The sequence below is a fragment of the Myripristis murdjan genome, chromosome 19 (genome assembly GCF_902150065.1).
Source record: "Myripristis murdjan chromosome 19, fMyrMur1.1, whole genome shotgun sequence".
Taxonomy (NCBI): Eukaryota; Metazoa; Chordata; class Actinopteri; order Holocentriformes; family Holocentridae; genus Myripristis; species Myripristis murdjan.
In genome coordinates this window covers 6,702,185-6,727,781 of record NC_043998.1, presented here as the reverse complement: position 1 = coordinate 6,727,781, position 25,597 = coordinate 6,702,185, and the positions used below count along the sequence as shown (strand labels likewise).

The window sequence follows — 25,597 nt, the reverse complement described above, 5'->3', positions numbered from 1 at the left end:
GTTCATTCAGTGTAAAGCATTTTGTGGACCCTCTCTTTCAGCTTGCAAAGGCAGTGACTTGATAGCATTTATTTTCAAATACACATATACAGCAACAAGAATCATCATAAACCAGTTATTGATAAAATGCACAATAACGATAACAATCACATTTCCACAACTGTATAGCGTCAAAAAAATAACCAAAAAGGTGATGAGATTTGTTACTGCAAAAAAACAAACAAAAAAAAAAAACCCTCTCCAGTAGCTGCAGTACAAAGGAGTACTTGGAGAGGACCACTAAAGCAAAACCTTTTCCCAAGAAATTCCTTCACCTCTGTGCAGTGGGAGCAGCCTCCCATCCCTCACTGAGCACAGCACTCATGTCTGCCTTACACACGGAGATGAATATTGTCTAGTAGTGATCAAAAAGAACCAAGAATTGAGCATGCAGATTATCATGTTGCAAGCACACCCTTAAGTCCTACACACCTGTTCTCTTAGGAGTCCAACTGGAAACAGAAAGCATCTCGGCAATACAAGAACAAGGTGGGAACACCTGTCGTTTTGCGTTACCAATTCATCTTCATCACCACCTGTAGCAGGGCGGTTGCCTCAAAGGTTAGCCCCGCCCACACACACTTTGTAAAACCAGTCTTAGGCTATGTAGTATATCCCTCCTAGTAAATTAAGAAAGCGGATACTAACAGGATACTTTGTGAAAGGGAGGCAACGGACAGACAGCTTTCTCTTACATGAGATGCATGCTAGAAGTTTAATTATGATAGCTATTTATGAGATTAATAGTGATGAGTCACTAGGAATATTGATCAACATTAGGATGACGTTTTAGAGCACATGAAGTCAGCATATTTTTCAAGTGTTTCTATTAAAGGACCACATATTTTTCTGCCTATTACAAATTGAGGAAACAGCACAGGCAAAAGGGGAGGGAAAGTGACAAGTAATGCGTCGAAAGACAACTGGGAGTGGAGACAGTTCCCACTTTGGAGTTTCCTTCCTCCCACCTCGGAGCGTTCAGCTGGTTTAGGTGGGAACGCCGTGGACGCCCGACACAAAGCTGCGTTTGTTTTGCCGCTTTCGGAACAGACGCACAGTGCCAAGGCCAAAGGGCTGCTGTGCAAATTTAACACTCAACACGTTAACCTTCTAGTTTTGCAAGTTTCCAGGTGCTGATCTTTAAGTATGCCAAGTTTTCATTACAAATCAGCAAATCGAGGCCCGATTCAAATAGGTTGCTCGTGTTCCAAAGCAGGAAATTTTCCAGTTGTCTTGAACGCAGCATAAGCTCCGGCTGGTTGCGTTCATTCCATTGTAACAGATACAAAATTATTTTTCATTCACAGGTAAATGAAACGAATCAGAAAGATTGCTTTTGAAAAAAAAAAAAAAAAAGCATGTAAAGCATACCATACAGTAAGCTTCTGTACAATAAAACCTTATAAAAAAAAAAAAAGGAAAAAAGTCAATCATCTTGGCAATCTACAGGTTAATTACAATTAAATGAAGGATTTATGTTTGAATGGATCCACTGACATGTTTTGATCCAGTGGACTCAAATTCTCTGAAGGAGTAATTCCCAAAGTGGGGTCCAGGGGTCACCAGATGTCCATGCCAGTTTCCAGGGTGTCCTCATGCTGTCATCTCACGATTCTATCATTTTATCAGGACAGTGAGCGAATGATCTGTTACCTTCCTGCTCACAGCATGAGGAGTTTGTCTATCAAATCAGAATCACTTTTCAAATTTGGGTACGTAGCTCATTGTCTTTCTGCGTGAACCCTGGCACGTGAAATGTTTGGGAACATCTGACCGGCAGAGAGCTCAAGCCCTCTCTCACTGATAACGGGAACGCAACCAGCAGAGTGCCACATGATGGAGCACAAATTGTGTGTTTTTTTTTTGTTTGTTTTTTTTTTTTACATGTTCAGTGCCCAGTTACAAGTAAGCCTCCTTACGGGCCTTAAGCAAATGACCGCGCAGCTATACAGTTTCTCTTGTTGCTCAGTTTAACGACGCTCGCCAAATCCCTCATCTCGACTTGCACGCCAATCCACACATCCATTGTCATGTATCTCCACTTCTCAAGACAGCCATATTCATACTGGGATAAGTCATTTCAGATGTTTTTTTTTTTTTTTTTTTGTTTTTTTTTTGCAATGTTGTATATGTTGTATATGTAGGGCGTTTTCTTTAACTTGTTATATTTTGGCCATTACTGCAATGAACACTGCATTTCCCAGGTAAGAGCACATGAATGCAATTGACTTGATTCTGCAATTAGTGATGAGCTGAACAAGCCCTGAATCCTGTGGCTGTCACCCACTGAACCATTCTAACTCACCCCACCCCACTCATCTCTTTCAAAACACTGGGTATTTTTGGCCGTGACATTTACACTTAAAATGCCTAAGCATAATTTTCCACCTCATAAGTCAAGCTTTAGCGCATTTACAATAGAGCAGTAACATAAAAAATAAATTAACACTGACAGTAGCAGGCACCATACAAATGTTTCTCCATATCAAATACATGTCATATCCACAGAATACAATTATAAAACTGTGCCCAACACAAACCGATGTTTCTAGTCTAGCCATTGTTTTCTTTTCTTTTTTTTTTGTCCACCCCCTTTAAATCCACCCGGGTGTGCAGCAAATGTAGGGGCTACACAGAGCGAAGACGGCTATGAAGTCCAAAAGCATTTTCCTGTCTTTATGAAAACTTTGCTACTTTAATGAATTTAATCAGACACCCCCCTCACCATATCCTGAAACTGTTTTATGTTCTCGTCCGGTACAAATTGGACCCCTACAGTCTGCAACCCTCTCTTTTCCAAGTCGTTTTCTATGTATCAAAAAACCATCAGGGGGCACCCATCAAAGATGATTTGTACACTGAAAACATAAGGGGTTTGCAGTCATGGTGATGGTAAATTGAGTCAAAAGGACTATACTTGACAGGATGTGGATGACAAATGGTTATCCAGAACCACAGGGACAATTCTGCTCTGCTGGGGTGCTTCAACTCTTAAAGGGACACTTACAAAAGGTACAAATAATGGCGAATAAGAGATCAAGGACCACAGAGAGAAATGAAGTAACACATCTTGGCCTACTTTTTTAATCTCTTTTCTTTTTTTTTCTCTTTTTTTTTTTTTGAAGAACTCTTCTAGTAATGCCTCAAGAACAGTTTCAATTGTTAGTGAAGGATAAACAGTGATGGGTAGCTAAAAAAGTCCTGTGAAAATGACGAGGAAGGCATCACAACTCCTCTACGTGACAGTGTGGCTGAGGGGGGCCTCGAGGAAAACAGTGTGCATTCACAAGCCTTGTTTGGCCAGAGAGGCGGACACCTGGTCAGCCAGTGTGGAGAGCTGCGGAGAGTCCGCCATGTTGATGCTGCCAGAGGAGGACACGGTGCTGAGCTGGTGGGGGGAGTCTTCCAAGGAGATGATCTCGGCGCCGTGGTCGGTGCGGGCCTTGGCCGTCTCGCGGAAGGTCAGTTTGTGGGTCTCAATCTGCAGGACAGACGGCAGAGACACGTCAGTAAATCAACGCGTCGTCTACCTGTTGAGTTGACTGTAAAAGCAGGAGATGCATCGAGCCTGTGTGTGGGCCTGTTGCATGATGTACAGCGCCCTCTGGTGGGTAAAGACATACCTCAGCTGGTGTGCTGGGTGGATGACATAAACTGCTTTGTGATGGGAAACGGTTTCTGTTTTCTTGTCGCGATGGTTGATCTCTCAAACCTATTCCTAGGACATTTTTCACTTCTTTTTTTGGGCTGGATAATTAATAATTTTGCATTCACATTCAAAATCATCACCACTGTTTCTGACAATAGGGCTGAACAACATGATTTTTAAAAAATCATATTGCAGTTATGTTGACATTGTGATTGCGATACCATTCATGATTTTAGCGGGAATGACCATTTTTTCATGTTTACAGTATTAAAATGATGATAATGTGATTTTTGCTGCAGTGTGTACCAAATAAACATAATTTCTGACACATATAGAACATTATTTACAGGCCAGTGCATGTGTGTAGCACTGTATTAATCCATTCAAAATGGTATATTGTCACATATTTTCTTGCAGCACTTGGTATCCAGATTGGTCAGTACACTGAAACCTGTGTAATCCTTTGATAAATGTGATGAATATGCCATGCAAAGCAACTTTTATGTGTCAGAAGATTAATTATCATGTCAACAATAAGGTACATGTTGTGATGCACTGAAGGTCTTTGGCAGCAATTAATGACCATAAAGTATATAGTGGAAATAAACCAAAAACTACATTCTTGAACGAATTAACTTCAACCACAGTTCACAAAGAGTGGCTGTGTCATCCGGAGTTTGTGCTTTTGCTGTTACTCAAATAAGGATTTTTGAGAAAACATGTTGAGAAGCATAATTTGAACATCTACCATAACTGGTTGCAGCACACCGCATAACACACAGCTCTTCAGTACTTACAAGAGTCCTCAATCTTTATGAGGGGGTTCATCAAGATGGGTGTGATGGGTGCTGAGGGGAGAGTCTGAGGTGACTGTGGGGGACTGACAGCAGGGGAGGGGTCGGACATGTCCCCGTTTGAGGGGCTGTGTGAGGAACTCCCTCCTGCCTCCTTCCCCTTCTCTCTCTACAGAGGAGCCCCAGCAAGGGAATGACAAGGCATGCAACAAAATACATGTGATGACGTCAACAGAAATCAAAATGCAACACAACATATGAAAAATAAATGAATTCTGTTGAATGGTAATTGAAAAAAAAAAAAAAAAGTAGATAATGACAAACGGTAATCATGATGAACTTAGAATCAGGCAAATGTAAAGATGGAAATGTTTGAAGTTTGCTTTCAGTTTCAGCAAAATGGGACAAAAGCAGGGAAGCTGTGAGAGATGGCTGGCGAGCGATGGCACCAAGAGCAGGGAGAAAGATGAGAGAAGGGGAATGGGAGCAAGCGATGAGGCAGCCACAGTCACCTAGCAGGCCTTAGTAGAGTACTTTTGTTTTTTTGTTTTTTTTTTGCAAATCACTGCTGTCATGTGAAAGCCTCACAACGCCATTCTTGGTTCATGTTCTAACTTCAGCTGAAGGCATGCAAGCTCTAAGAAACCCTTCAAAAAACAACTGATTAACCTAAAGAATACATGACAGTCAAGCTGAAAAGTTTGTCTCTAAGCTTTCATAGAACAGCATGTGTGTGTGTGTGTGTGTGTGTGTGTGTGTGTGTGTGTGTGTGTGTGTGTGTGCAAACTTGATAGAATTTTGTATTTCAGTTATCACTGAGAATACTGTCTATTGCAGTGTGTAATTCCTGGTGCCGTCAGTGTTTTATCCGCTCCAACATGAGCCTGGATTTGTGAAGAGAGACAGAACTATAAAGAAACAGTCTTCCTGCTACTTCCACTGGTGCCGCGTTAGTTCTTAAGTCATGTTAGGATTTTCATCAAACTGGTTTTTCAAAGGAAAATGGCAGAGCATGCTCTCCTGCTATGCAGATGAAGCTTTGGGTATGCAAAAGAGGAAACTGGCAGAACAATAAAAGAGAAGAAACAGGCTACTCTATTGATTTTAATGGACAAGTCTAGTCACTTAAACCTGAGGTGTTGCTGCCGTGTCTTACCTTCCTCTGTCCACCCCCAGCCACATGGCCGATGTTGTCAAGGGAGCCGATCTTGGATTGGACTTTGAAATCCATTTTCTCATTTCTGATCTCAACATTTCCGCCACCTAAAGACGACAAAAATATTTTAATTTTAGAATAAGGAATGCAGAAATCTGTGCCTTATGGCATTATTTCAAAGTGTGCATTGAGTTCTTTCCATTTTGAATTTTCATTACGACATCCATGTTTCTTGCTCGTTACCTGGCTTATGGCGAATGTTGTCTTTTGAGCCACATTTAGATGTAACATTGCTCAGATCAATCTTTTTGTGCACAATTTGAACCTGTGCAGGGGACAAAATAGACAAAGCAGAAACACTGTCTTAGTCCTGGAGGAGAGATGCACTCTGTTCACTCGCCTTTCATGCAACCACAGAGGGATTGATCCTAAAAAACTGGCCTGTTAGTTTTCTAAAGGTTACACAGAATTAAAGACATTAGGACACACAGAGAACCATAGCACACTATTCACATACTAAGAGACAATTGGAAAAAAAAAAAAAAAAAACTCCAGAGGGATTCAAAGATAGCTGGATTAGATATCACGGCTTTGTGCTAGCACCAACGTGGCTTGCAAGCTTCGACAGCACTTCAATAAGAAGATGACGAATGCAGAAAAGTGATCAGCTTTAAAATGCATGTGTGTGTCAAAAAGGTGTACCAGTGGGCCGAATGGATCACAGTCTGCATTTTTTAACATGCATCGCTCATGTTTGATTCTTGATGAATGCCGGATTTCTCAGCCATGCATCGTTTCAAGCCTAAATCTAATGACCTCATCACAGGCGTCTCTGTCATCACTGCTGTCTCTTGACAAAGCGCTCAGTCTCTCTCAACTGAGGTCATCACACTACAACAGGCACAGTTCAGTGGAGAGGTAGAGGACAGAGACTCTTTGTTGTTGACCAGAGACTTCTTTTTCTCACATTTTAACGGCACAGTTTGTTTGCTTACATCACAAATAAAGAGATTTAACTGATATGTGACAGATCTGTCCATCCTTGCTGGCTTATGGCACGGATCAGTTTTCAACATCCACACAGAATAATCATGCATGCTGCTTTGGGGGCAAGTCTGGATGATAAATATTTATCACCACCAATCACAGTAAAACTGGCACAGAGGGCACAGATTCAAAATGACTTATCAAGCTTACATCCGACCATGAGCATTACATAACACTATTAGCTGTTGCAACAGATGTGTTGTTTGTAATATACCATGACAGCATATTAACAAAAGAACTGATTTAGGTCAGCTCGTAAACAAGCTAAGAAGCAAGGTAAAGAGAGCATACAGTGCATAGTGCTTGCAAAGAAACAGGCTTACTAGTTGTTATATCTCCAGTGGGTCAGTGTTACTGTAGCTGAAATTATGAAATGCTCATGACCATTCATAGGTTTTATGACAGCATTGTTAATGGGAGGTATTAATAACTCACAGTTGCATAGTGGGGGGTTTGTGGTCACAAACGGAAATGGGATTAACACAGAGTACAGACAGGAGGTTTCGTGCAGTAGTGTCTGACATCCTGCTCCTTATTGAAGATGCATTCAGTAGAAGCAAGGAAGGGCTTTGGCAAGAGCTGCACAACTGCAGTTAGCCACAGGTGCACCATTCAGCTACTCACATTGCCACCACCGGGTACATGTTTTATATTATCTTTGGAGCCACACCGGGACTGCACATTGCTTAAGTCCAACTTCTTATCAAGAATTTGCACCTGTAAATAGTCAATACGTAGGGAAAGAGACTGTTATCCTAGAGAAACTGATAGCAGCAGAGCTGCAAATGAGGGCCACAGCTAGAGAGGAAAATTAGCCTTGACAGGTTGAGCATCAGGGGAGTGAGTCCTAACCAGGGAAGTTGGAGTATTAAGGAGGATGGGGAAGGACTTTCTCTGTTTTACCAAGGTTTGGTTTGATGATCATAACTGCAGAGATACTCAAGGCTCTCACGTTGAGTTGATCCCTTAGTTACTCACACTGCCACCTACAGGAACATGTTTGATATTGTCTTAGGAACCACACTTAGACATTACTAAAGTCCATCTTCTGATCAAGTATTTTAACCTGGAAAAGCAGGAGAGCACTTTTGATTTTACCAAGGGTTGGTTTTGATGATCATAACTGTAGAGACACTCAAGACTCTGGTGTTGAGTTCATCCCTTAAGTTACTCACATTGCCGCCACCGGGTACATGTTTGATATTGTCTTTGGAGCCACACTTAGACTGGACATTACTAAAGTCGATCTTCTGATCAAGTATTTTAACCTGGAAAAGTGCAGAGGTAGGGGAAGAGACCGTTACCATTGGAGTCACTGAAAGCAGCGAGGCTGCAGGTGAAGAGTGAGACCATCAAATCTGTTGTAATGAGAGCAATTCAGCCTCATGTTAAAGAGTAAAAAATGAAGTGAACCTGATGAGATTTATTGTAACACAAAGCATTGTAGCAACTGAAATCTGTGGGTGCAAGTACACATTACACAGCAGGCTATTTGAAGAGGCTGATTGGACTGACATAATCCATTGCTTTTTAACTGTGAACACTGGCTGTACTTGAGGCAGATGCGCCGTTTAGGTGAACGCAGAGAGAAAAAAACAGATTGTGGACACAGTCATTTAAGGACAGCTATTTTAAGAGACTTGATGTTCAGGTGAAAGTCAAACAAGCTGTGTCTGTTTCCAAATTACCCACCTTGCCTCCACCGGGTGTGTGCTTTATGTTGTCTTTGGAGCCACAACGGGACTGGACGTTGGTTAAGTCCAACTTCTTATCGAGGATTTGGACCTGTAAAATGTGCAAAGAAGCGATATTCTTTAGAAATTAACATTGGCGAGGTTGCAGCTGAGGACCAGGCCAAAAGAAGCAACTCAACTGTGGACTAGAGATATTTTGACTCACTTTATTAATGTTTTAAGGAGTATATTATTGGCTAGGTGCGCCTTAAAGAAGTGAGCTGCTGGTGCAAGTACTGAGAACAGGAGAAAAGTTATTTTTCAAATTGTCTAATGATTGCAAGTGTGATGACAAGACTGGACACGTTCCTGGACTAACTTCCAGGAATACGTTTGATATTGTTTTTGAAGCCACACTCAGACTTCAAATGGAAAAGTAGGAGAGCACTTTTGATTTTACCAAGGGTTAGTTTTGATGATCATAACTGTAGAGATACTCAAGACTCTGGTGTTGAGTTCATCCCTCAGTTACTCACATTGCCGCCACCGGGTACATGTTTGATATTGTCTTTGGAGCCACACTTAGACTGGACAGTAGTCAAGTCCATCTTCCGATCAAGGATTTGTACCTGAAAAAATGTAGATGTAGGAGAAGTTAGATTTTATAGTAGTATGAGAGGTGAGACCTTAATGTTTCACAAAAAGCGCCAAGTCATGTTGTATGAAGTGTGCTTTCTATGTAGGACTGACACGGCACAAAAAATGTATTACCTCTTAACATAAAAATATTAATTGAAGTGGCATTTTTGCCCCCTTGCCATCACATGTTCATACACTTCAGCCACTGATATTCTTTATATTTGCAACTTAAAACACGGTGTTATATTAATGAGCAGGTGACACAGCTAGTGACTTCAACCTCCTACATCGCATTTAATCATCTCTCCATAAAGAAATCAAATATAAGGAACACTGGTCGCTGAAGTACTTGAGGATGTGATGGCGTGAGAAAAATGCTGCTTAATGCTTATTTTTATACTGTAGTAAGAGGTAATAAATGGCTGTGTTGACAAGTATTTGGCAGTTTTGGCCCCATCTGCCATCCACAGTTTATTTGCTGGTAAAACATTTAAAACACAAAATGTCAGCATGCAGCTGGGGGTGGCATCCTGTCCAGTACAAAGACAGAAAGAGAGAACAACATTGGGATTAATTCAAGCTGTGCCCTGGGACAACCTCTTAGACGGAAAACCATGTAGGGCCTGTAATTTGTTTTTTCGACGGGACCTTCTTCTTGCGCCTTAATTTTGAAAATCTGCAGCTGATGATGCCCTGACGATGATTTATTTTTTCCTCTGCGCTGCTTTTCAATCACACTGTTTTCTCTCCCGTCCCGTAATTTACCAATCTGACATTCACTAGGAAGGACCGAGGGAACAAATATAATTCCAAAGAAGATGACAGCGGCTACAGATTTAAATAGGGATGGTCGGTTAAACTAAATTTACTGAAAGCTTAGAAATTTTTTAAATTAAATATACAGTCATCCAACTTTTGATTAGCTAAGCAGGTTTCATCATTCATCTTCTAACCAGGAGATGTCATGTCAAAGGCTCAGACACAGTCTTTTTGAGAGGACATGTCAAAAGAAGACAAACATTACAGCTACCTTACCCCACCTTACAGATTTTTCTCATTTTACACCAGGTTATAGACATGGTTTTGTCTGATGTGAGCGAAGAATGTTTTTAGACTTGTCGTTGTAAGTTTTGTAAGTTACTTAAATTTCAGTGAGATCCCATTCCCCGGTGTGTTGTGTGTTTCGGAGAAATCTGTTAATCATGTCCATCTAGCCGACACAAAATTAAAACAAGACATCCCGCAGTGCCTTTCATGCTAAAATGGGCCCGTCTTCTCACACCACAACAATGCACACATGCACACTCGCTGTAGGGATGGGAGCAAATTTTACTGCAGATCAGATGGCAGCCTAAAGGTTTTAGTTATACAAATATTTTCCAGGAGCAGACCTGTTCTAGAGGCAGAAATATTCTCACTAGTTGAGATAAACCTCAATGGGCGGAGCCAAAGAACCAGTTTTTCTGGCCAGATGAAGTTAGACTGAAGCCCAGTTAAAAAGACAAAGGGTAAGAGAAGAGGAGGCTAATATCATGAACCTCAGTTCTCCTGGAAAATGCATTTTAGCCATAATTACATGTTACATAGGACAGATAATTGGCCTAGTTAGCTATTTAACTTCAAACTAGCCATATTACCCAACAGCAATCTTGTCAAGATAGTTAGCCGACCTTCAAAGATCATGAATAACAGGGTCATGTGTCATTACCATGTGGTCTTTATTAGTATTTTAACAAAAGGTTTTTTTTTTTTTTTTTTTTTGTTGCCATGATGGTTTATTGATTATTGGTGGCCACTGTGAACATCCTGGGCAAGAAAAAAAAAAAGGGGGGTGGGGGGGGTGGGGGGGGGGGGGGGAATCACACACACACACACACACATGCTCACAAACACACATACACCCCTCCACCCCCCAGGTCCAGGTCTTCCATGCCCATATACAGGTGGTGGTTTGCAATCGATCCATTTCAGGAATATGCACAGAGAGTAAGGACACAAAAGTCTTACATATGGTTATGTTGTGTGTCTGGCAGCCCATACAGTAGGCACACAGGGCCCTTGTTCAGTTTAATGTCATGAATAAGGCAGTCTATCTGCTATATTTATCCAATATTCATCAATAAATGTACAAGCACAAACACAAACACAATGAATGCAACTTCATACATAGATCAGATTTATTGTGATCCATTTTATGTCTAAACTGGGGATTAATCTGCAGATGGTGTTGTTTTGCCAAATTTGACATGCACAATCTTTGATCCAAAATTTAAATTGTAGCTCTTTAAATATGTATGACTTCACATCACTTGAAACAGGAAACCACCAACTGGGCTGGAAACCACATCAAAAATTGTGTGTCCAAAATTGGCCAATGGTACATTAACCAGCTGCTCTGAGAAACTGCGGTGCATGGGCTCTGCCAATTGAGGTTTAAATCAACCGATTTAAACCTCAATGAGGTTTTTTTTCTGTCTCCAGAGCAGCTCTGCCTCTGACGGATGTCTGTATAACTAAAAATCCTCTTTGCAAAAGGGAGTAGAGGGGTTGGACTGTGCTGGATGATGCCCGTGTTGTCATACTGCTGCACCTACCTTGCCACCCCCAGGCTGGTGTTTGATGTTTTCAGTGGAGCCAATCTTGGACCTGACATTCTTCAGGTCTGGCAAGGGCACAGCAGTGGCCAGGGGAGCTGGCGGGCGGGTCTTCAGGGAGCCGGGGGACTTGGGTGTGGAACGCACCACTGCAATCTTCTTCACCTTGTTGGCCTCGGCCGCAGCCTTAGCAGAAAGTGCTTGACTAGAGGGGGATTTGGGAGTACCAGGGCTGCTCTGTCCACTTGCACCATCTTAAAGCAATTGGAAAAACAACCAGGTTAAGGGTTTGAATTCATGAGTCATCAATAGGGTAAAATGAAAGGCTAAAGCAGTAAAAAAAAAAAAAAAACATAAATAAAGCTTTACTTGGAATACTGCTGCTACAAAGCTGACCAAGTTTGATCTAGGACAGACCCGATCAGACTGTGGTTGTGGCATTGTGGTGAGCAAGTAGCCTAGGCCATGCGAGCCTAAAAGTGGTCTCTCTCAATAGTATGTGTATTTGCTTTTTACCTTTTTCATTTTTTGGAGTGGATGGTTTCTTGGCGCTAGCTGTATTGCAAAAAATATGACACGTTATACATGATTCTTAGTTTCTTTCTTCATATAGTGTGTGATGGAAATGGGCGGGGCATAGCTACACACCTGATTGACCTGTTTTGGCGGGGATCTTGGTTCCTGAGGCCTGAGGCCTCGCACCACCGGGAGCCTGGAAATAAACAGAGCAACAAAATAGCAATTTACTTTACAGCAAACATGTTGGTGTTAGTGTGTAAGGCTGCAAGGTCTTTTATTCTGAAGTCATTCAAGTGCAAGGCAGTTGTGTAATATCAAGAACTGGTCAGGACAGAAAAATCACACCTGTCATCACAAGAATATGTTGTACAAATCATTTTTATATTGTACAACTCGATTTAGTTGGGTTGAGCAAATGAAAAAAAAACTGTAATCACTGATGAACAGACAAGGCTTCGATTAGTGTTTGTGTTAATTGATAGAAATACAACAAAGCAACCTTCGGGTTCACAGTGAACCAGATTTCCTTGATCTCTCAGACAAAACCGCATCTGGTAGGTCAAGGAAAAGTTGTCAATGAAAGGAAAGTTAAGTTTGAGAGTGTGAACACAGCCCTGATCTCATTTCTGCAAACACTCACACACAAGCAGGGCAGGTCAGTCCTGTACTCACTCGGGGCTGCCTGTGCTCTGCGCTGCTGGTTTTAGTGGGGATCGAGCTGGGGCCATTTCGGGAGGGAGCGTGTGTTTTGGGGCCCTTGGTGACTTTGGATGGTCTTTTAAGGGAAGAGGTTGGTCTAGTTTTGGTGGGAGTTTGTGTCTTTTTCACAAAGGGGGAAAAAATGGGTGAAAAACAACTGCTCTAACAAGGATCTATCATGAAACAGAGGCATGAAATGAAAAATAAAGGATCATGTCTTGAGTGACATCTTTTTTTTTTGTGCCCGCTGACGTACCTTGCTTTCCACAGCGTCGTTATCAACCTTCGCTTGAGCTGCAGGAATGAGGGAGAAACAAAGACTTAGAAGACTGTGACATTTATTGTTTATTCCAGGCAAATTTCATTTTGTCATTTCTCTTTTGTATCCACCCGAGTGAAATACAAGAAGACGGGTCTGTTATTTTCAAGTGTGAGCCTGTTTGCGTGTGCATGGTAAAGAGGCGACCAAATGAAATCAGCACTCGGTGATGTAGGGCGCACAACATGCAATGTGACATACTGTACATAAAGTGCGTGTCTAACTCAAAGAGTGGCTACTGGGGCTGCATAACCAGCAGAGTGAGCAAGATGGATGGATGAAATAAAGAGCAAAAGTGGGGAGGGAGGACAACAAGCTTCTCCTTGGGTCAAAGTTAATCTTCATAGAAAAAAGTCTGAGGGAGAGTGCCGCATAACACATAGAAGCTGCTTTGTAAATTAAAGAAGTGGAAGGAATTAACTGAGGAGGGCTGGTTCTGAATTGGTGAACATGACAGCAAACAGACCTTTGAATATAGCGATCGGCACCAGTGACTTTCTGGCCGGAGGACTCGGGTGCGTTTTCTGGAGTTCGGCTGTATTGGTGGTCTGAACCACAGTGCTCATCTCTGAGTCATTAACAATGTCAGACTTTGACTGGCCGGCCCTATCTAAGGATGAGTCACTTTTGTTGTTTTCAGTCGCTATGTCAGATGGCATTTGTGTACAAAGGCTATCCCTCTCAGAAACATTCCTACTGCTATGCGCTGGATGGGAGGAATCACACGCCCTCTGAAGATCTTCCGAGTGATAAGCAGGGCCAGAGTCGAAGCTAGTGCATGATGAACTTTGGGTATGAAGGGGCTGTTGTCGTTCTGGGCTGATCTTGTTGGTTCCAGAGTCCCAGCCACTGCAGGACTTTAAAGCTGCCACATCAAGAGTCTCTGAGTTATCAGCAGTCAGTCCGCCTTTCATGTCCGCGCTCGAGATGAGCTCCTCTCCCTGAGCTACCCACAAGCTTCTGTCTCCGATGGATGTGAGGTCTTCCAAGGCTGTGCTGCGGACTAAAGATGTGCCAGAGAGATTGCTTATTTCAGTCAGACATTCTGAGGCGTCGAGGCTGATCGCCCTTTGTGAATCCGCAGCGCCCGTCCACTCCGGGCTCCCCCTGCTGGCCGGAATGTCCCGTCTAATCTCTGACCTGCAGCTGAGGTCTTCGGAGGCCCATAAAGAGTCACTTAGCCTCTTCCCACACTCTTCCACCCGTGCCCCATCCAAGTCTGAGGCTGCCTCGTTCTCTGGGTCCAGGGAACAGGAAGCTCCCATGCTCATGAAGTCAACGCCCTCCCCATCGGCTCCGTCTACAGCAGGCTTTGATCCGTCAGCCGCAAATGCAAACTCACTGAGGGCTGCAGTGCCAGGCTTCGCTAATTTGTTTGGAAAGCAGATTAATGATGACATTCACAGCACTTGTTTCCATCTCCCCATTGAAAATAAATCAAGAAGTAAAAAAGTGAACAAAACAGTGCACTTGATGTCCATGGAGAAAAGAAAGAGTCTCTTTCTAACCAGATGAACAACAACAAAAGTGAGTGGACAATAAAAGGTGAAAACGCAAGGCCACGAACTCAGAGGTGACGAAAGGTGGCTACTTTAGTTAAGGAAGATATAGTAATTTACATCAACACAAAATGAGATGGAAATGGGCGATAATGCATTCACAGCTGGATGAAAAGACAACAGAGGAAAATGGCCTTGATGCATACTGATTCCAGTGGATGTGATGAACAATCATACTGCTGAATTATGCATTTTCATTATCAAAAATGTGCTCAAAATGTCATATTCATTTTCTCTGATTTGCTTCTCACAGTGCAACATCAAAACATCATTAAATCTCATTTTAAGCGATGAACTCATCCTAAATGTTAACTTTGGATGCATACTTTGCAGTAGTAAAGTAAAATACTGAAAAGGTAACTTAAAAAATAAATGAGTAGGCTACCATGTTGTATTTGGATTGGACAACAGTATATGATAAACACCAAATTATGGAATCAATGAAAAATAAAGTACCTGTTGACGCTGCTCCGGCTGCCGATCAAACATGGTGAGGCAGATGGGACAGACAAAAGAAGAACATAAATCATTTTTAAACATGGCTGTCATTCATGGCTGCTTAACATAATCATGTCACTGCAAAGACAGCAAAAAAAAAATGCGTCAAAACCTTGCAGCATGTTTTCAGTTAATGCACAAAAAAGGCCACAGCAAATCACTGTTAAAAAAAATAATAATAATAAGGTTAGATCAATGCATCATCCAAACCCATAAAGCCGCTGACACTTTTTGGTGGGCGCTGAGGTTTCTACACTGTTTTTGTCTACACGGTCCGGCACCACACCTAACCTGGGTCTCCACATGGTGCCTCAGCTGCTATTTCCATTATTCTGGCATTCCCCGAGTCTGGGATCTCTGCATCTGTTTAACAGATCACAGGAATCTTAAGTCCAGCTGTGGTTTGGCCATTTCTTTGGTTCTGAAATAGCCAGGATGAGACATAACTATATTTTTGTAAAGAAAAAAGGCTATTCCAATAGATTCTTGATTCTTTATTCTTTATTTGGATCCCCATTAGCTTCCAGAAAGAGGTCATCAATCTTCCTGTATCGATAACCTCGCTGTATAAATAACACTCAAAGACACGCCAGATATAAAAATCAGTAAATACATAAAATAACTCTACATATGAAACAAACATAGTAACGTACAGTGAAAACAAAAACAGAAAAAACACAATAATATCTATAAGAAATTCATCAGCTTTTGTTTTAGTAACTTTTTAAAAGAAAATCTACTTTTTGTGCGTCTAATATTGCTGGGGAGCATGTTCCAAGTAGAAGAAGCTCGAGATTATTTCTCATAATACAATTACTTCTTGGACTTGGCGCTACCAAATGACCAAAAAAAAAAAAAAAAACAGTAAAATTCTAACCTCTTGGTAAGTTTCCCTGCTCAAAGCACCACCAATAATTTAATAAAAACAAAATAAAAGACTGAAAGACCCAAAGCTGGAGAACAGAGCAAGCATCCAAAAAGCAAAGTCAGTAAACCGAAATCAAACTCTATTCTAATTATGGCGCTGAAATAAATCAAGGTCATAAGCTTCATCCTAGTAAATGTGAGAGTGGCAGACCTCTGTAGCCGTAAAAATAGAAGGGGCTATAAAAAATATTTCATGCACAAGCAGCTGAAAAGAGGCAAGAGCTCACAGGCAACAGGCATACCAGGTTGCCCCTCATTTTGACCAGAGGCACCAAGCTGCACCTCGTCTTCGCACGGGACGCTCTCCACTTGTGAGAGCTCAGACACAGCCTCGCCGGCCGCTGTGTCCGCAGACGGTTCGGCTGTCTCTGCTGCGGGACAAATGGATGCCCACGAGTTAGAAAACAGGAAATGTCAAACCCCAGCGCTGAGTGTAATCTGACAGACTTTCCACAAGTGGAGCCCATGCTGTCTCTGCTCCTAGGCCCTGTGTTTGCTGCTGCGGGTCAGCTGTGCTCTCTGCTCCTGCGGTATTTCTCACGTCCAGGGACTCGGGATCTGCTTAACAGATCAGGAAGCCCTTTCAACCTGATGACTTTCCTCCCGCCATCCTCAGGACAGGCTGTCACACTCACTATTCATGATCAAAGCATGCTTGACCCAGACTGGAGAGGGGCTACAGTAGCTAATTCTTACAAGCACAGGCAGCCTTTATTCCCCTGTGATGTGTAGCTCTAGTGCGTATCTACTGTCAACAGCACAGCACAATGATTCTGTTCGCTAAATAATAAGCACATACTGTATTATGAGTTGTTTGCAATGACAACACAGCTAGAAATGCCTTGCCACTAGCAGCAGTGGGCTATAAATACCATGCAAATGAGAAGGGCTCACAGCAAAAACATTAGCTTACAGGCAGCAAAACTCAAGCCGAACACCCACACTCAAAATAAAAGAAATAAAAGAAAGCCTGGGCGCTGCAGGGCTGAAAAGAACAACTGCGAGGAAAACAACAAACCCAGATGGACATTTCACTGGTTAGGGCTGAAACAAAGGAATGTTATTTGCAAAATAAGAGGAGCTCTAAATGAGAGGTAAAAGTGGAAAAACGTGCGTTAATAAGGTCTCTGGTGTTCGAGCGTAATGGAGTGCGCGGTGGAGGCGGCGTACCGGGCTGCACCTCATCCTCTCCAGAGGCATTATGTTGCACCTTGTCATCACAGCGGCTGCTCTCGAGCTGCGAGAGCTCAGAAACAGCTTTAACCCCATTCTCACTCAGCGCTGCTTCCTTCTCTGTGAATTAGAGGTAGGCTGGAGGTCAAGCCCGGGGTTAATCGTGACATTAATGCACCGACAGATAACAAGGCAGCGGCAAAAATAGTTTTCATGTGCGCATTTCCCAAAGGAAGCTGTGGAATGGAATTAAAAAACACCTTTATTAAAGAATTCACATGTCAGCAACAGCAACTGCGATTTAATCAGTGATTTCAGGATTCAGTGGGACCTTTTTGACAAGCTCTGTTTCGGGAAATAAAATGAATGTTCACCTCCGTTGGATCAGGATGGAGGAAGGAACCACTTCAGACTGAGCCAAACTGGCATGTTTCAAGGCAGTGTTCTCTGAGACGGACTACTTCCTGTCAGCTTTCACAGACATGCCTTAAAGTGCTGCTAAAAATAAATAAGTCAAAAACTTATTACAACCCGGAGTGACAACCTGGCCAGGACTAGATTCGGGCTTAAAAGATAATCATTCGCTGCCAAATTTTAAAATCCATCAACACAGCAAAATGATATGAATCTGACCTGAATCTTAATTCGTTCTTGAACGCGTTAAGGATGGACCCAGAGGTGACAAAGTCGACTTTAAACCATATCCATGAAAGCCGTTTTAATGTTCTACATTTGGTTCATTTCACCGTACACACACACAGAGTCTTCTGCACTACAAACACTACGCTAATCTATTTCAAACAGGACTTCTCCTACTATATCATCCAAAGAAGTAAGCAGTATACTCACTATGTGTTGCACCGTTGATACCTATGCTGTTTATTTGTGACTCTGTGAACTGCCTCCTGCTAGAGCGTGGGATGATGGGAAATGGGAATGGCGAGAACGAGCGCACTAGTGAGGGCTGTAAACTGGGGAAAGCTAGGCTACGTACTAATTGGCCATATGGATAATAGGGATAAAAGGGGTTAAAAAAAAAAAAAAAAACATTGTTTGATTGGTGATACAGTGTCTGGCATTAGATAACTGGCATGTCAATCTGACTCTATATCTAACAAGAGAGGCATAATGTGGACGGGGCAATTCTCCTGTTTCCTCCCCATACATTTGCTGTTTTGCCATTAATAATCCTATAAATCAGATGTGCCTTTAACCGAGTTGATGTTGTATGTGTCCTACTAAAGGACTGACTGTTTCAAGCTGAATTGGCAGCGAACAGTGGCGTAGGATGGCGAGACAGGGCGCGTTCTGAGGGGCCTGACCCAGATGCCTGGATTACAGAGCAGAGTGCAGCTGCAGTTATGGACTAAGGGCCAGTCAAGCATGCCTTGTATCCATTATGTAAAAAGGGATTTAAAACAAAGCACAGTCGAAACACTAGGCCTCGGTCTCGGCCTTGACTCAATATAGACTACGAGGACTTTGAGGAAATTTAAAGGCTCGGATTGGGATTCGCTCGCCGGCTTATTCTTTTCTGGGGACAAAGCCTCGAGGCGCCATCATGCGTGACACATGAGACACACTAATGACATCATTGAGATGACGTCACCTGACTCTGTTTTGTGGATGTTTGGGTTTATAGTCTCTGCTCACCCTGCTACTTTGGCTTTGTATTACTCTCAATAAAATGCACGTCTTTGACGGCTGATGCTTCTTTTTTCTGGGTTTTCCCGTAAATTCCTGCGGGGCTGACCTTTCATTTTGGCATCTCCTGGGCTTCTGACTCCATTCTCCTGGTGGTGCAGGTCGTTGATGGTCATGCCGGCTAAGGAGGCGCTCATGGTGTCTCCAGAGCTGTAGCTGTTGGAGGCGTTGTTCATGTAGTCCTGGTGCTGATCCATTGCCAGTTGCAAGTCGGGCTACAAAAGAGAACGAGCCGAGCAGGTTAAACAAACATAAACGATCAGTACAGCTCAGGACAGGCTTAAATGGTCAGTCCAGCTCTTGTGTCACATGATCGGTTTAAAATACACTGAAAATGACAAGCTGTGGCTCTCAACAAGACAAGAAGAATACCTGGTGTTAAGGAGTAAATATATTTGTGGCGCAATATATGGATTCTTTGTCTTCCGGCTTGCACAACCCAGTCCGTCACCGCTAAATGTAAACAGACACTGTGTCTGAGAAAACCTAGTTATTTATATATCTTGACGTGGGCTCCGCGTTTCATGTTACAGGACCACGGACAAAAATAGTCCCTCCTGCCCATGTGCTCCGCGTCCTCACTGTGATAACTTGCACTTCCTAAACAGCCTGTGATTTCCTCCTTGAGCTGCCCCCCTCTAGCTCCTCAGCCAGTGACTTCACACAGTCAAGATTTCAAAGGCGCTTTTTAATGTGCCGCCATATTTCAGCTATGGCTGACCGAAAATGGGTAATTAAGACGTTTAAGTGCTGCGCCACAGGAACAACCCTTACAGAGTCCTGACATGCTCAGTCAACCAGGAAGATGTGAATCGCTTCAAATCTCATAAAAAGAGGATTACATATCAGATTAAACCCAAGCCTTTGGTTACGTCAGCAGTTTTCGGTCTGTATCATATTTTTCGCAGTCTCTCCCTCTCACTATCACATGTGTACACACACACACATCTAAACACACAAACCTACACAGCAGGCCGGTGCAGAGGGCTTATGGCGTATAATCAGTCTTGGCATTCAAACTGCTCTTTCAGTGTTTGCATCGTGATCGAGATTTACCAGCGTCTGATCTTTACTTTCACCCTCATGCCCGCCCTGGCAGATAAGCATGGCTGAAAGACAACCACGTAAACCCCGTGCTGACCCAAAGAATTTTGCGCCGTTCATGTGGAAAACAGTCAAAGGCAAGACTTGCTTTATTACTGGAAATGAAACCGTCAGTGTTTACAGCGGGAAATGCTACCGACGACAAGGGAAGCCACCCAGGGGATTCAGGCTCGTCCTAAAACAATTTGCATTTATGTGACTGCACCTGATTCAGCCGGGACTTTACGGGAAGCACAGCCTAAACTGTTGCCGTGGTTACTCCTCCCAGTAAAAACCCACTGTGAGGGCACACTTAGCTCAGCTATTTGACCTTCCCTTGGTGTACCTGCATATCTCCTGACCTTGAATGTTTGAACAGACCACATTCAAACACATACGCCGCGAGTGGATCACTGTGCCAACCGGATCGGGCCAGCAAAACACCAAGCTGCAAGACCACAGACGGGAATATTCCTTAAGAAGCAAGCTCATGCTCTTTCGGAAATATAGGTCTTGTGCAACTGCAAAAAAGAAAAAAAGAAAAAAAAAAAACACGTGTAAGCTCAGTGTATTTTCGCCAAATGTAAAACAGGCCAACGTGACATTAAAAAAAGAAGGGGAGCTCTGAATCTATTTTAAATGGTAGTGGGATTTTTGTGTGTCCCCATAGAAATTCTAATGAATGGTCCACTCTCAGCCGTCAACACAGCTCCCTGACAAAACTCCCATTGTAGCATTACACATGACAGAATCCAAAGAACAAGCGAGCTGCGCCCATGCCAGTGAAAAACAATCCCTCTGAGAGGCCGTTCATGCTCTGTGTCCGGGAGCTCTGACGGTTAGGGAGCGAACTAAGCAAACAAAACTCAAGGCTGATAAGCACTGGTTTCCTTATCTGATACTCATAAATACAGAGGACATCATGACTATGTTACAGGACAGAAGGAAGCAATTTCCTTAATATTTAGATAACAAAACAAAAACATTTTTAACTTAAAAGTGTTTCCCCCAAATAATTTCTTGGCATGGACAACTATATCAGTCCCTAATGTGGCCTCTCCAATCTGTCCAGTTAGTTAAACTTTAAAAAAAAAAAAAAAAAAACTTTTTCCCCTGTGTCATTCATTGTGGTGAGGCTACACTGCACCCAGAAGCACTTCTTTAGTGATTTGCTTTGGGACTAAACACACACACAAATTTCACCTGCTGCATAAAGGGAACACGACAGCGGTCTTTGTTGGAGCTTCATGAGGGGGAAAAGGCTCAAAGGTCTGCTGATGCAGCTTGTCCCCTCCGAGGGGCCGTGTGAAAATGTAATCTTGGCACAGGCACTCAGATGGCTCTGGAAGGAATACGGTCAACAGAGATATTGACACAGCTCCAGCAGGACCAAACATGCAGTAAAACACTGGCTGTGTTTGGCTGCCTTATCCAAGCGCTTATACTTTAACCCTGAATTCAGGATGTGATTCACTACAGAGAGGACAATGTTTAATGATAGACGACATGCAAAATATTGATTTTGTTTATAATAATAGAGGTTTTGAGCTGATGCATAAGAACAAGCAGCAAATGCAGTGGTTGAAAGGAAGCAAATGCAAAGAGAGCGATGATGATTGCAGGGCTGCAGTCTGGTAGATCATGTATGAAACCACACACCTAAGAATTAGCTGATGTTCAGGTGTGAAGAGTTCATGTTTCTTGCCGATACACACCGACCACAAAAGCAAATGTTTTGCCTTGATGCGGTGGATCGGATAGCCTGCTCACCAGCGCTGCTTGCAGTTCAGCTGAGAGACTCGGATGCTGCCCTCATGCTTGATTGCCTCTGTATCTCTGACCTACTTTCCCCATCATTCCCTCTCTGTGCTCTCCCAGCCTCCATCCTCGGGCAGGGAGAGAGCCACAGAAAAGACCGCTGACTGACTACCTTTCTTATGTGGCTCTGACCTTGCAATGGAGGGGCTGCGTTAAAGCCACGTCTCCATTTTTTCCCATCAATCCCAGCACTGGGGAGTGAAACATCTTGCAGCGCGGCCTGCATATTGGCTTGCTCAGCGTCTAATGGCAGTCGCTGCAGCTCAGGAGCACACGTTTACTTAGTGACTGCAGGGGCCAAGTGCTCACACTGGTGGAATATCTTCTTTCTTTGTTTTCATAACTCCAGGATGTCAGCCACACCCTATAGACTCTCAGCTGTAAGACGTGGCAGCTTCGGAGAATATAGTAATTTTTCACATAATTATAGCTGTACTTCCATTCCAGTTCTATTTTACTTGCAGAGCATTGCGTAGTTAAAGAAAAAAAAAAAAAAAAGAAGACACAGTTGAAAACATTGTCGAGTGTACAGTCATGCCGCGCAGGAATTTGGGAGATGAGGAAATCTTCTTGAGTTGTCATAGTGCAGCGTGCAAAGTAATGGCCACAGACACTACAGCTGCGGCATGTTCCAATATGTACACAAGGCCTGGAGCTACGATCTGATCCGGCACACACACACACACACACACACACCCTGGTCTGCCACTGTAATGAGGTCTATTGGTGCAATGAGCCAAAGTCTTCCATCAGCATGGTGCCAATTAACCACATACAAGAATGCAGTTTAAAGCCTGCTGTGGCATTTCGTCTTGTCTTTAACAAGACTACACGATCAGAAAGACGTCTGAGCAGCTTTCTTCTGGGACACGTTACAACTCCACCGGGCCATTGTGGTCTGGGTCTTACAGGATGCATTTTACATGCAGGACAGACCAACCCCCGCCTCTTATTACACACATGAATGAATATGCAGGCGCACAAAATCCGTCCAGCTAATACAGTATTTTGTTGTCCTACATTTTTTGAAGAAGCAAGAGTAAAACTGGGAGGTGATTTCTCTTTAAAAATGACTTGAACTAAAAAAATTATACTACAAACTTTGCTGATATCAGACTCTTAAAAAAAAGTGCTTTACACACAATAATGGATTTTAAAAAACATGAGTATTTGAGGTAAACGTGTGCCTAAAATAGGCCGGAGTACATTATATAAAAGCTTGTCTGTAAAAATGTGTTTTAAGAAGTGATTTGAACGCTGCGGTTGATTTTTGCCAGCCTAAGCTCCTCGAGCAAGCTGTTCCAAAGACTGATTGGGCTCAGTCACCACTGGACCTGAGCCTGCAGTTTGGAACAGCCGGTCAGTCTGAGCTGCACGGACCAGTCCAATGCGGATCCGGTTCATGTCGCTGAGGGTTTTCGGCCGTGTCGCTCAAGTTAATGCCTGAAAGAAGCCAGCAGCCAAATTCATAAGAGAACATTTTTTTAGCTTAAGGATTAGGATACAGAGTTTAGAGCAATTACTACTGGTAAATCATGTGGGATAAAACACTTAATTCAATATTACACCTGTGTTTTTCAGATTTGGATGTGATTTATTTGGGAATGCCCACTGAGAATTAACTCTCAGCTGCATTTGCTCATTCTTTGTGAGGGAGGGAGCCACCTCAGACCTCCTTGACTGTTCATAAAGGTACATTCCTTCAGTGCCAACACCTGCCAGAATCACTGCACAAACTTGTGGCTGTCTTGGTCTATCAAAACAGCGAGATAAATGAAAGATGATGAGAATTATTTCCCTCATTGCACAAAATATCCTTGTCATTTGTGCTTGCTGGCATGCAAGGTTAGAAAATAGCCCACAACACGCCCCCTCCCCTTGTTGCACAAAAAAAAAAAAAAAAAGAAAAAATCAATGTAGACAGTGGCGCACAAGGAAGGGCTCACTGTGCAATCTTCTCTCCACGAGGGTGGGAGAGAGGTGTGTCCGAGGCGAAGAAAAAGAGACCAGAGATGTACTGTTCATTCCAACAAATCCATCCATTCCAGCAATCCTGCCTCTAAACCCGCAGGTATTATTAGTGGCATACAACCAACTTATTACGCCCCATTGTTTTCATTAAGAAAGGTGGGCCGTGTGCGGAAAAAAGGGCTAAGGGATTTCATGCGCGCCTCTTGTTAATCATAGATTAGATGCTGTCCAGCGACCCAGAAACGGATTATTTAAGAAGCCATATGTGTCAGATGAGCAACATTGTTTCAATGGCCGTCCTCCGTGACACTGGAGGGACCGCACTGCATGCGACTCCATGGCCAGTCTCCAGTATTTATCAAATGAAAAATGGGCTTGGCATTTGCGCACAGGCGCCGCATCATTCGGATTCCCTATCTCGTCTTTAAATAATTTACGCAGGCGAGCCGAGAAATTTGTACACATGTACATGCAAATTAATTCAGTGCACCGGGGGTATATTTTGGCCCTATAGGAGATGATGATTTTTTTTTTTTTTTTTTTTGCATTACAAAGACAATCCCTCCATCCATTTCTCCATTTCTCAAGCAAGACAGTGCTGTGAAACCCGCAGGCCCTCACATGCAAGAAAGAAGCGAAAGATCCAGAATAACGGGAATGGGAGAGAAAAAAAAGCAACGCTGAAAGCAGAGTCCGTCTGCACAGTCACTCACACAGCGCTCAAATTAGACGACACAAAGGGGTCTTAAATTGGACCAAATATTAGTAAAATACCATTGAATCACTGTCCTCCCACAGTCTCATAATAGTATTATTATTTTTTTTTTAATCTGGCGGATTAAGCTTTTTATAGTGCCGCTGGCAGTCTCCATGTGGCTGAACCGAGAGCAGGACCTGCTCCGGGGATGATGGAGACATTTCTGCTGGGAAGCGACAATAAATATGCAGTGCCATGTTTCTGGGGAGCCTGGCTGCCTGCACAGCGTCTACGGCTGGACCCGATGGCTGCAACAAAAACACGCTTCAGTGTTTATTGTTGCACAAGATGAAGATCGGACACAATAAACGCGTGTAATGTGTGTAGTTTAATCATCCGGACATTTTAAATAAAGTATTGCAAAAAGGATCTAGCGTGATCGTTATGTCACATGATGGGAGAAAATTGCCTTCTTCATTCATGTGCACAATATTTCTATACGTGTAACGCCAAGGAGGCCCAACCTCTCCCACCTCATGCAAAAAATATAAGTGACATGACGAATGCCGATGGAGAATTACGACGCGGCTCCAGACGCGCATCTCAGCCGTTCGCTCTGACGCTTTAACGTTAGTACACGGAGTTTTTATGGCGCTAATATCATAAATATCTTGATTTTCTTACCTGAGTGCAGACAGCGGTGTTGTCTCTTCAGCGGCAGTCGCTCACCGGGCGCACAGCTTCTCCTCGCACTTCACCAACAGGCCGGAGCGGGGCGCTGCGGAGCACGGCTGTCTTGAAATGCAACCTGTCTGCACGCTGAATTACACTGAGGCCATTCTGTTTATAGATTTTTTGTGTGTGTGTATACTCAACAGTGGGAATAGACCTGCAAAGATTTCCTGCTGTTCTACTAGGCAGACACAATGTGACATTTTTTTTTTTCTCATGAACCAATTTTTTTTTTTTTTTTTACTATATAGGAAAACAAATATTCTCTTTATCTAAAACATTTGGTCATACAATATGCTTTGGATAT

At 42.9% G+C, this 25,597-nt stretch overlaps 1 protein-coding gene across 1 annotated transcript; it reads right to left on the bottom strand.

Moving 5' to 3' along the window:
* Positions 1-42: 42 nt before the first annotated feature.
* mapta (microtubule-associated protein tau a) lies at positions 43-25,317 on the bottom strand. Its single transcript, XM_030077814.1, has 16 exons — positions 25,243-25,317; positions 19,039-19,204; positions 17,283-17,405; positions 15,144-15,161; positions 13,066-13,103; positions 12,783-12,929; positions 12,240-12,303; positions 12,108-12,146; positions 11,592-11,845; positions 8,895-8,987; positions 8,378-8,470; positions 7,861-7,953; positions 7,310-7,402; positions 5,882-5,963; positions 5,639-5,745; positions 43-3,520 (listed from the first exon to the last, which is right to left on the bottom strand). The coding sequence occupies exons 2-16, from the start codon at positions 19,184-19,186 to the stop codon at positions 3,323-3,325; spliced, it is 1,590 nt and encodes a 529-aa protein (XP_029933674.1). The 5' UTR covers positions 19,187-19,204; positions 25,243-25,317; the 3' UTR covers positions 43-3,322.
* Positions 25,318-25,597: the final 280 nt, after the last annotated feature.